At 38.8% G+C, this 12,922-nt stretch overlaps 1 protein-coding gene across 22 annotated transcripts in view; it reads left to right on the top strand.

Annotated features, from left to right (window-relative positions):
• Positions 1-12,922, top strand: part of TRDN (triadin) — a 630,780-nt gene that overhangs the window by 604,056 nt on the left and 13,802 nt on the right. For 20 of the 22 annotated variants that reach the window (XM_066606567.1, XM_066606610.1, XM_066606533.1 and 17 more), the window contains 7 exons: positions 67-132; positions 961-1,026; positions 1,219-1,284; positions 2,132-2,197; positions 3,989-4,054; positions 4,755-4,820; positions 10,718-10,783. In XM_066606567.1, the coding sequence (XP_066462664.1) occupies positions 67-132; positions 961-1,026; positions 1,219-1,284; positions 2,132-2,197; positions 3,989-4,054; positions 4,755-4,820; positions 10,718-10,783 (462 nt within the window). The remainder of the gene's footprint in view (positions 1-66; positions 133-960; positions 1,027-1,218; positions 1,285-2,131; positions 2,198-3,988; positions 4,055-4,754; positions 4,821-10,717; positions 10,784-12,922) is intronic. The other 2 variants (XM_066606635.1, XM_066606665.1) reach the window with 2 other exon arrangements.

Below are 12,922 nucleotides of genomic sequence, written 5' to 3'. Positions count from 1 at the left end.
GTACTCTGCATGTCTAGTATTTGGAATTAACTTTCAAAAATATGCTTTGTGTCTATTTTCATACAGATTGGGTTCAGTTCTTCCAGAATTTCTTCCAAGACAGCTTTAGTACTGTTACTCAGTATGGAGGAGGTAACACCATGAAATGAATTAGTTGGTAACATACTGTATACCTGTTTGGTAGTTATATAAACCAACTCTTTGACAACACATACCCAGATAACTTCATAAATACTTGGATGATCACATTTACCCCATTGCGCTTTTTACTGGAATGAAACACATTTTCAATGCACATCATGAGGAGACTAGCGGCAACCCAAATTTTAGCTAATAAGGATATGACAGCTCAGTACAAATTGGGAGACGTGTACAAGGACATAGCTACAGATGTAGTAAAGCTTAACTTGACTTCTACTCTGTTCTGTGCCACATTTTATTTGCCCTTTCAATGGCTTTTTCTATGGCATTTGTTGTTTTAAGATTAGATAAAAATTGTTTCTCAATGGCTTAAGAAAACGTGTCACAAAATGTTATCACAGTCGAGTAAAAATTTGCTACAGCTATAAAAGTGTGCAGAGGTCACAATGACACCAGGACTCTGGTGTCTGGAGGAGGAACTCAAAGACCTCTCTGCCACGTAAGAAAACATCAGGATTATTAATGGAACATGGTGAATCAGAGTTCCTGTTATAGATTTTGCAATGGGTCCCAAGGACTGCAAATTATATCCAAGGACTTATAGTTTTAGTCCTACATAATTTCCTTGACCCATCTCTGCCTATGTTTTGTGACAATTCTGCCTTCACCTGAAGACATGAGTACTTCCTGACATTAACATTGTATAAACCATTGCAAACAGACAGCTGGACATGACTGAACCATTATGTATGTACAGTGTAGTATAGTTTAATTTAGATATTAATCTTCAAATGTACTTTTTTGTCTATTTTTCTTTAGAATGGGTTCAGTTTTCCCAGAACTTCTTTCATGATGTCTTTAACAAAGTTATTCTATATGGACAAGGTAATATCATTAAATGATTGTATTAGTCATAATTTGTAGTTTCTCTGTCATTTTAGTAAAACTTTGCCAAGTAGCTCTTTTGTATGTGTACTGTTGCCTGCTGTGCCCAATTCATATTAGAAGTACTAGAGAAAATATATTGGAGAATGATATCAAAATATTAAGATATTTTTTGTTTCTAATATCCTTTAGATTGTGCTGAGTTCTTCCAGAATCTCTTCTACGGGGGACTTAATAAAGTTACCCAGTTTGGAGAAGGTAAAAAGTTTCAGTATTTTGCTAGGAGATAGCATGCAAATAGTTAGAAAATAGGGCATGTAATAATTCAATTAGTCAACGGCTATACGTCCAAGGATACACATCTTTTCTGTTTACTTTTTATTAGAGTAGTCTACATGGACAATTTGCTTCATACGGTAACTAGAGATGAGCGAACATGTCCGTTACGGACACATCCGCACCCGGACATCGGCTTTGCCGAACACTGCAGTGTTCGCGTGTAAAGGTCCGGGTGCCGCCGGGGGGCGGGGAGATGCGCGGCGGCGCGGGCGGCAGTAGCGGGGAACAGGGGGGAGCCCTCTCTCTCTCCCTCTCTCCCCCACTCCCCGCCGCACCCCCCCGCGCTGCCACGGCGGCCCCCGAACTTTTTTCGCCCGAACACTGAAGTGTTCGCAAAGTTCGGTGTTCGGGCGAAAAAGGGGCGGGGCCGAACGTGTTCGCTCATCTCTAACGGTAACAGTTATCAAGGAATGCCGTCTTTTGGATTGTAGTCCACTAATGACATATAGGTTATTAGTCACTGATGTCATGTTCACTCAAGTCTGTACCAAGACAGTGATTAAACGGGTTGCTCCACCATGGCTTGTCTTAAATGAAACCACTATGGATGGTAATATCTAAAAGATGAGAGGAGTGCCTCATGAAGAGACTGATAGGCTTTCTGTCAACGGGGAACTGAGTTATTTGCCCCGGGTATGTTTTCCTATGTCAGAAAGAAGCACAAATGAGCTTGCAAGGAAAATGATGCACACATTCACTGCAAATAAGAATTTTGTCCAATTTTCCATTTTGGGTGAAGGATTGATTTATTTTTTCTTGTCTTCAGATTGTGCTCAGTTCTTCAAGGATCTCTTCCATAGTGGACTTGACAAACTTAGTGAGTTTGGACAAGGTAATATTATTTCATAAGCCCTTTAGCCTTGTAGCACAATCCAATGTAAAAGTACATCGACAACCTGTGGTAATTATGGCATCTTAATGTAATAGTATGTAAAGGTAATCATATGGGCACCAATACTGTACCCACACAAGGAATGGCAGAAGAACAGCTGTAATGCTTTCATACCACAACTACGAGGACCAGAAAAACATAGATTCCATAAGTTAACCCCTTCAGAATTATGACGCAATCTCTCCAGTATGGATGATTGCTATGAAAATAACACAGTTCTGATAAAGGTCCCAAGGGCTGTCTTTTCTAAATGCCTGCTAAGGCACCAAGTTGGAATCAAACTTTCACATTTTTTTATGGCAGTTTTTGGTTCCTTTCGAGCATTGGAGTGCATACAAAAAAAAAGGAGAAGAATCACTCTTTGCTTTGCTACATTAAAAACTGCCGGCGTTATACAAGCCTACCAGTGGCCTTTGTTGGCACATGCAAAATATGCTGGTGTGCATAAGTATACAAGTACAATATATTGCAAATAAAAAATCAAAATGTAAAGTTCTTTTATAGGGCTTAAAAATAATAAATCAAAGTTTTGCAAATTATTTTATTAACTGAAGAATATTTTAATAGAAACTATGTCAACTAAAAATTCCCAGCATGGGTTTTTAACTCTTTCTCCAAATAAATTAACTGACATTAAAGTACCACAGAATGGTATTGTACCTATTGAAAGTACAACTCTCTTTCAAAAAGACCTCATTTACCATCTCAATTCAACTGTGCTGACAGAAAAATAAATGCTAAGAATAAATTAGTGTAGTTCTCAAGACCACTAATGGCATGATTCAAAACAGCTGAGCCATTATTGCTTCTGAAACCCTAAGGCGATGAGCCCAATGGTATCTACAACAATTGAGCTATGTCTCTACAAATCACACTGCTAATGGCAGTAGTTTCTAATTTTGCTTAACATATGATCCATACTCCAAACTATGTGTAAATGGATATATCAATAAGTCCATCTGTGGTAAGTGAATTCATGAATATAAACAGAAAATTAATGTATGTCACTCATTTATGCCTTTAGTTTCAGGTTAAAAAAATCAAAATAATACAAATAAAGGACATTGAAATGTAACTGTGGGACTAAAGATAATTAAAAGAAAAAATACAACTATTTACTGTCAGACAAAATATATACTTGTTTTTTTTACTGTATTGAATATGTTTACATTAATATAATGTATTTCTAAAAGAACAAGTTATATTTGATGTGTATACACAGTATAAGTTTAAAAAATGTGAAGTTAATATACAGTACCGTTGCCTTTTTATGTACGTGGAATGTTTATAGTGTAATATTATATAATGCAGTAGAATTCTTTTTATCCAGCCATAACATGATGTGACATGTTGGAGGATCAAGTTTTCAGGTTATTGGACTGTCATATAAAATTACTTTAGATTTACCTGCAATAGTAGAGAACCTTCAAAGTACAGCCAAAAATAAAATGAGAACATAAAATATGCTTTGATAACTTCCTAACCCTAGGAGTTTCATAACTGGCTACCCTAACATAGTCTTCCATTCCTTGTCTTGTGAGATTTTAAATTGTATTGAAGTTGTGGTCTGGAGAAAAGTGTCTAGAATGTCTTGGCTGTTAGACAACTGAATCTAAGAAGCTTTATTGCATTAACTTCTTATTAATTTCCTATAATAGAAATGTTGTTCATTTAAATACATCCCATTATATTCCATTTATTTACTATATCAATTGTGCCTTTCCCTTTCAGGTCTTCTTCAGTACTTCCAGGACTTATTCTACGACTCACTTAATAAGTTCAATCAGTTTAAAGAAGGTAATATCATCAATCACTATGAAAAGTCTAGTTATACAGAATAATACAACAGCCATTGATTTCTATTCTTTCTCATATTGAATTGATTCACAACCCTGACTCTAAAAGCTTTGCAGCTGATCACCACAGGTCCAGTTCTTTGGATACCTGCAAATTATCAGATATTTCAGGCCCTACGTCTACCTTGCAGTAAATGAATGGCTGAGCATATTACACATGTTTACCAGAGTCGGGGCTGCTGTTGTGCTCTAGATAGGGGTTCTCTGCTGGACACCTCCCTGTTTGACCTACTTGTGCACTACTAAGGAATATTGAAATCAGTTGTGTTGATGAGGCAGCCTGTTGAATTTAATTATTATTTAGGCCCGGTACACATTTTTTTGTACCTAAAACTAAATGGTTCTAAAAAAGAACCATTGAGTCTTTCAAAAACAGCAGTGTGAAGTAGGCCTTATGCATAATGAACTCAATTCATTGATTGCTTTAAATATTAGTCTTGCATCTAATTTCATGAAGTAACATCTGTTTAAGTATTATTGATTGGAGCAATTAGTGTATTATTATAGTAGCACTTACCTCAGTAGTGGTAGAAGTAGAAGAATAGCAATAGTAGTAGTAGTTGTATGCAGTAGAATTAGTACTATAGTTGGAGTATTCACTTCAGAAATTAGGTCACCAACTTTTCTTATGTCATCTTCAGACTTTCTTCAATACTGTCAGGTTGTTTTCTATGATGCTCTGAATTGGCTTAATAAAGTCAAAGAAGGTAACTTTATTCTATGGAGCAGATTAGTGGTATCCATATCATTGCTTTCAGATAATGGAAAATGGCTGATGAGTTTTTATGAATGGCTGAAACTTGCGGATTTTCTAGCTTTACCATAGAAGTCCTAGTCTTTGCCAGTAATTCACTTTCTAAGAAAACACCACTACTAAAATGCTATATAATAGCATAAAGATTTAGAACTTAAAACTGGTTACCTTTTCCGATAACTTTCAATTCACAAGACCTAACTCACATGCACTATAAGTAAAATGCTACCTTTAGTGCGGCAAAGACAGTGGGGGGGGCTTCCATGGTATCCCAGTATCCCAGCTGGCTTTTTAACTCTTTCCTGCATTTTTAGCAAATCAGGAAAGCTCTTTAACATGTCTCCTTTACATAAAACAAAGGCTGCTAGCTTTTAGTTGCTAATTGTACAGTGAGGCTTTGGGACGCAGAGTGACATAAAGTTAAAGAAAGGGATGGTGCCAAGGAAAGCATGCATTTAAACAAAAGTTAAAAGAACTCATATGTAACAGTTAACAAAGCACTCTAAGGCTTTTTTTTATTTGTCCCCCCATTTATATACTGAATTATTTCAGATTTATTTCCACCTTCAATTTGACCTGTTATCTGTACAAGTCCATTGGGGAACAAACTGAAATCATAGAAAAAATGAAAAAATAGAAATAACAAAACTAAAATAATGTGGTTGCATAAATATGAACACCCTAGAACTAATACTTTGTTGATGTACCCTTTGCCTTTATGACAGCAGTCTTTTTAGGTAGGTGTCTATCAGCATGATACATCTTGGATTGGCAACCTTTGCCCACTTTTCTTTGCAAAAGCTCTCCAAATCTGTCAGATTGTAAGGGCAGCTCATATGTACTCTTCAGGTCAACCCACAGATTTTCAATGGGAATCAGGTCTGGTCTCTGGCTGGGCCATTCCAAATATTTGATGTTCTTCTGCTGAAAACATTCCTTTATTTATTTAAGGGGAATGCTTTGAGTTGTTGTCGAGCTGAAAGGTGAAATTCCTCTTCATCAGTTTTTAGAAGAGTTTTGTGCCAAAATGGACAGATATTTGGGACTTTTCATACTTCCCTCCACTTTGACTAAAGCCCCAGTTTCAGCAGCAGAAAAAGAGCCCCAAAGTATAATGCAACCTCCCCAATTGCTCCCTGTGGGTTTGGTGTTCTTTTGGTGATGAGTAGTATGGGCTGTGTGACAAACCTGCCTTTTGGGGTTAAGCCCAAAAAGTTCAACCTTGGTCTCATCAGACCATAACATGTTCTTGTCAAGCTTGATGTAGATTATGGCAAAACATAGCTGGGCTTGGTCTTTGTTAGAAAAAGCTTCCACTTTGCCACTCTACCCCACAGGCCAGACATATGAATAATATGGGAGATGTATTCCATGGTATATGTAATATCTTGAAAATTGTTTATACTATTCTCCTGACTGATATCTTTCAACAATCAGATCACTTCCATGTTTTGAAAGCTCTTTAGAGACCATGGCTTTTGCTGAAAAATGCAACTAAGAAAGTGTCAGGAAAATCTTACTAGAACAGTTGAACTTTATATGGGGTAAATCAGAATCATTTAAATAATGGCAGATAGGTGCGTTGCTTGGTGACTGAGTGATCACACAAGAGGAGTTTCCATTGCTAGCCCAAGAAAATGGAAGTCTACTTCTATTTTGTACATTTTTGGAGTCAAGATCACTTTGGTGCCACGTCTCCTTACATTGTGGACCCTCGGTATACTTCCCTGGAAAGTGCCCCCACTCTGAGACTCCTGCAACATATTATGGTCTGTTCCCACTGTCACACCATGACCTCCATGTTGAGCACTTCCGGGAGCAACACTAAGACACTGTTCTGGTGGTGTAACATCACAGGAAAGCCAAGACTTCCCAATGCTCACGGGCGGTTCATCGCCTCTGATCCCACACCTTACTCATGCTGTAGTGTCAGGGCCACTGTGCCAGACCGTAACAGCCACAAATCACCCAGGTCAACTATGGGACACCCCAGGAAAACATGGCTATTGTGAGATATTAATATAGAGTTGTCTGATCTTATCGCCTAATCAATGATTCCCAATTTTTAGGATTCCTCACTAAACTTTTTGTTGATTTTACACTCATGTTCCTACCACGGTGCTCTAGTTTCTTTGTCTTTATATTGCATCGCTAACATTCATTCCCCTTCTATGGGTGCATTGAATATTTACATGTAGCATTTTAAATGGTTCATATATAACCAGGACTAAAGTTTAGCTTATTTATTCAATAGATACATGCAATTAACTGGGCTTATGTCATGTCTCATTCTGGATGTACGATTAATTTCCTAAAAACTATATTTTTCTCCCATAGATATAATATTTAAAGCAGCCATTTTACTACTTATCAGTATGGTATTTAAAATAACATCTTTAAATGTTAAAGGTTTCAAAGCCCATTCAAAGATTCTATGCTTTGGAAAGAGGCTAATAGACAAAAATGTGTGCCCAAGAGATCCACTTGAATGCTGCAGATTCGGTTAGAATGAAAAACAACTCCTTTCCACATATTTTTTTTCTCTCACGCCATTAATAAAAAAAAAACAGGAGTACTTATTGCTATTGGACAAATTTAAGTGTCTCAAAGTAATCACTGATGATGAAGATAGATTTATAATCCTGTCATGTCTTAATAATAACTCCCCCTTTACTATACTAACATCAAGCAAACTACTTCTATCTATAATGTATTAGATTGACTCAATGAGATCAAACGAGGATCTGTAATTATTTGTGGAGACTTTAACATAGTCCCAAATAATTCTCTTGATATAAATGTTCCTGCCTCCATTAATAAGAATCAAGAATTAGAAGACTTATTGTTTAAAGAAGCACCTTATGATGACTGTAGGATACAAGATGCAAATAAATGCAATTATTCTTTCTTTTCCCACCCTCATAAAATGTATTCTTTCTTTTTGGTAGACAGATGGTTACTACAAAAGGTTATTTCCTCTTACATGGGTCTTATAAGTTGGTCAGGTCAAGCTCCTAGTGGTATATCTTTCAGAGAGGGGTATAATCTACCCCCTTCATCCCACTGATGTCTTAATAATTTCCTTTTTTTAAAAAAAACCAAAAAAACATTAGAAGAATACCTCCACTTTAACGTTACCGAAAACTCAAAGATCGCTATTTGGTGTGCCCATAAGGCTTTTTTTGAGAAGACATTTTCTGAACAAAAGGGCTGCATTTGAGATAAGACAAAGATTTAAAGAAAATGACACCATCTTAAAAAGAATAAAAAAAATTGGAGGGCAAAAATAAAATTCAATTCTCTGATAAGATTTTACTAAACTTAAAAAAGCAAGTTTTCAATTATATAACTACATGCAGAATAAATATGAACTTTATCTGTGTAAAGCTAAACTCATAAATTATTCTCAGGGAAACAAAGCCTCTACGTTTTTAGCAAACAAAATCAAAACCAAAGAGCCTAAAATCAGAATCCCATTCTTACTTGATGCCCAAAATCATAAACCCTCATCAAATTTCAGAAGAATTCACTAAATATTATACCTTTTTATAATTTAACCCCTTGAGTGGCACACCCGGAAATTTTCCGGGACGAGCTCCACTGCTCATAGCGACATAGCCCGGAAGATTTCCGGGCTATGTATCACTATGGGAGCTGCAGAGCACAATGCCACAAGCTGTGACAGTATGCTCTGCCTGCACAGACGCACAGAGAACAAAGCAAGGGCTTTGAAAAACCAGCAGAAGATATTGCCGATATGCCGGCAATCTCCTGCTTTGTTTACAGGTTGCCATAGAGACCATCGGCTTGTCAGAAGCAAGGCGATGGTCTCTGTGGCAGGGAGAGCTAGTGCTTGGCTGTCAGAGGACAGCTAGGTACCTGCTCTTACAGCAGAGATCAGAGAAAACCTCCGATCTCTGCTGTATTAACCCTTTACATGCGGCAGTCTATGTGACTGCAGCATGTAAAGGGCTGTCACTGCAGCATGTAAAGGGCTGTCACCATCGGACCACCGGAATGTGATCAGGGGGTCCTGATGGGTCCCTGTGGAAGTCCCCTAAAGGGACAAAAAAATAAATAAATAAATAAAAAAAAAAAAAAAGTTAAAAAGTTATTAAAAAAATAATAAAAACACTTGTCTCCCTTTACTTTGTATAAAATCAAAAATACAATCACACATGTGGTATCCGTGTGTCGTAATGACCCAGAGAAGGAAGTTAATACATTATTTAACCCCTTAATGACATGGCCCTTTTTTTTCTTTTTTCCCCATTTCTTTTTTTCCTCCCCCCTGTTTAAAAAATCACAACTTGTCCCGCAAAAAACAAGCCCTTATATGGCCATGTCAATGGAAAAATTAAAAAGTTATGGCTCTTGAGACGCAACTGCAAAATTAGTTGAAATTCAATAATTAGACCATTTTAAAAAACCTGCCCTGGTGGGCACGACAGGGTGGTAGCAAACCCGCCACTCAAGGGGTTAGAGGATGACAATGAATATTGTACCCTATCCCACAACTTATTGATAAGTTTTTAAAGGGTATTTCCCTACCTTTCCTCTCGAAATCTCAATATGACTTCCTTAACCCCTTAGTGATGGCCCCACTGCCTTTTTACATCTTGCCTAAGTGGAAAAGTAAAAAAAAAAAGTTTTAAAAAGTTATGGGGGGCAGCTAAGTCCGAAATAATTCATCTTAGTCACATTCTTTAATATTAAAAAACATGGCATTTAAACAGGGGTGTGAAAACGTTTTATATCCACTATATAGGACTCAGAACAAGGCTCTCACAGATGTGCATAGAGAGAGACTGACTTCTGGTCCACACAGCAGACACTGTTCAATTCGGGTTGTTATTATGGAGTTACGTGATCTGCATAATGCAGGGACAAGATCTAATACATAGGAAAAGAGAATTCTGGGGCATAAATTTGACTTATTGCAGTTTACAAAATGGGGGATCAATATGAAAAATCTATGAGCGCTTCTGTAAGTCAATACAGTCTAATAAAATCCAGTTGAGTTTGAAAAATAACATCTTTCTGTGTTAGCTCACTAGAGCAATACACAATAATATGACTACATAATTTCATATTTAAACAGCAAATTCCTATTTGCATTTTTTGAAGATCATCAGGAAGTTGGAGTTTTAGTTATATGCTCATCTTTATGCTTAACTGTATAATGTTAAGCATAAGTTAATGTACAAATTGTGGCCGAGGATTGGTGAATGTTCAAGGATAATGGAGCATGCTGGATATGATGCAAAATCCTTGTAGCACTCTGAATGTTGCTTATGGTTAGAGATGACCGAGCACCCAAATGCTCGAGTCCACGTTATTCGAGTCGAGCTTTTCGTAAAATTCGAGAGCTCTACTCGAGTAAGAAACACCATTGACTACAATGGGAGACTCAAGCATTTTTGTATGTGGGACGCCGGGTGCCGAGCTTTTTTTTTCTAGGTTCCTTCCTCTCTCTCTCTCTCCTGCTTGCCAGACAAAAAATTTGCCAATGACGCGCGCTGCATCCCGGCGGGGAGGTGAGAGGCCAAAACAGGCACGTCACAGCAGGGAGGAGCCAAAAACTGGGGCGGGGTCGAACACGGCTTGATGCTCGTTCGAGTAACGAGTCACTCCAATCTAAGCATAGCTATAGTTGCAGTTATTGCTATTAGTTTCTTTAGGAATTACCTGACTACTTTTAATCAGTTTACTGCCAGCATTCAAAATTGGTTTGCAGTAGCATGCGTTGAAATGCTGAACCAACAGCTTATTAGCAGCTATATTATTACAGCTTCTGTGGCCAGATAGGAGCGTACATTATATACAAATAAGCCTGTCTCTTTCCAACAGATCTTTATCAGTATGTCTGCAATCTTGCCCATGAGGGGATTGATAGACTCACTGACTTTGGGACAGGTAAATGCACTGTTATAAAGCTCAAGTACAACATGGAGCAGCTAACTTTTATCCAAATGTTTTTCAGTCAGTCAAAAAGGCAATTCTGTTTATAATATGCTAAGGGTAAAAAATGTATTTCCTGCTTACTTTTATATGTGTTATTTTAAAGAAATTCATATTATTATTAGAGATGAGCGAGCACCAAAATGCTCGGGTGCTCGTTACTCGGGACGAACGTTTCGCAATGCTCGAAGGTTCGTTTTGAGTAACGAACCCCATTGAAGTCAATGGGCGACCCGAGCATTTTTGTATATCGCCGATGCTCGCTAAGGTTTTCGTTTGTGAAAATCTGGGCAATTCAAGAAAGTGATGGGAACGACACAGCAACGGATAGGGCAGGCGAGGGGCTACATGTTGGGCTGCATCTCAAGTTCCCAGGTCCCACTATTAAGCCACAATAGCGGCAAGAGTGGCCCCCCCCCCCCCCGCACTGTCAGCATAAAGATCGTTCTCCTCTGCCATAGCTGTAACAGCTGTGGCAGAGAAGAACGATGTTTGCCCATTGAATTTAATGGTGCCAGCAATACAGCAGGTTCCACTGAAAGCAATGGGCTGCCGGCGATCGCAGGATGAATTGTCGGGAAGGGCTTAAATATATAAGCCCTTCCCTGCAATTCATCCAGAAATGTGTTACAATAAAAATATATACCGGCGTATAAGGCGATGGGGCGTATAAGACGACCCCCCAACTGTCACCTTATACGCCGGTAATACAGTGGAGCAAAGAATAAAAATCATTACTCACATCATTGTCATTGGCTGTGATTGGCTGAAGGCACGTGTGTTTCTGGAGGCGGGGATTTAAAGCCCTTCGTAGAGAAAGCAATGCTCTGCCGTGGACCAGGAGGGGGCGACAGCCTGCAGCCGCACCGCAGAACGCCAGGAGAAGTGAGTAATGATTTTTATTCTTTGCTCCACTGTTCTACCGGCGTATAAGGTGACAGTTGGGGGGTCGTCTTATACGCCCCATCGCCTTATACGCCGGTATATATTTTTATTGTAACACATTTCTGGATGAATTGCAGGGAAGGGCTTATATATTTAAGCCCTTCCCGACAATTCATTTGTCGGGAAGGGCTTACAGCCACTGTTACAGCTGTGGCAGAGAAGAATGATTTGTCTTCTATATGTTCTCAATGGGGTCGGCGCTGCTGCCGCCGGCCCCATTGAGCGCATATAGAGAAGAGAACAGGAATCGCAGATCGCACATAGGTGCGATCTGCGATTTCTATGGCCTAAGAAGGACCGTTGGGGTTCTTGAAGCCTAAAATAACTCCTAACGGTCTCACTATAGCAGCAGCACTTTCCCTGATTTATGTCAGAAGGCATCTGTGGTGAGCCGCGGGAGGGCAGATTTTAATACTCGGGTGACACCTAATCTCGCCAGTCACTCACTGCAGGGGGGTGGTATAGGGCTTGAACGTTGCAGGGGGAAGTTGTAATGCCTTCCCTGTCTTTCTATTGGCCAGAAAAGCGCGCAAATTTTTTAGGGAAGAAAATGAAAGTAACCCGAACACCGCGTGGTACTCGTTACGAGTAACGAGCATCTCAAACACCCTAATACTCGAACGAGTATCAAGCTCGGACGAGTATGCTCGCTCATCTCTAATTATTATGTATTCTAAACTTTTCCTAATATACACAGCCAGGCACGTGCAGTGTACTTTTTTCTATGGAGACCATTTTGCCTGATTTTCTAGGTGTTTAGTTAAAACTTAGCTGTCTGTAGGTGTCACTATGCAGTCTATTGAGCCGCATACAATCCCTATTTAAATCAAGAGGAGCCATGGACAGCTTCTTAGTCTGGACCAGGGGATTGGAAAGAAATGGAACTCCAAGACTTCATTAAATAGTCATCCAATTGGAAACTATTGATAGCCTGTCCTCAGGATAGGTCAACAATAATATATTGGTAGGGTTCCATTGCCTAAGGCTACCACCAATTATCTGTACACCAAGGTAGTGCACTAAGCAAATTTCTGCAGGTAGTAGACAGCTCCATTCTCACGGCAGCAGCCTGGTTAGGTATTGCAGGGCAAGTTCTCATTGAAATAATTGGGCATTTAGCCTGCAGTACCAGAACAGAGCTGTCTGCTT

This window comes from Eleutherodactylus coqui, chromosome 1 (genome assembly GCF_035609145.1).
Source record: "Eleutherodactylus coqui strain aEleCoq1 chromosome 1, aEleCoq1.hap1, whole genome shotgun sequence".
In the NCBI taxonomy this organism is placed as follows: domain Eukaryota; kingdom Metazoa; phylum Chordata; class Amphibia; order Anura; family Eleutherodactylidae; genus Eleutherodactylus; species Eleutherodactylus coqui.
This window is presented reverse-complemented; position numbering and strand designations above follow the sequence as displayed.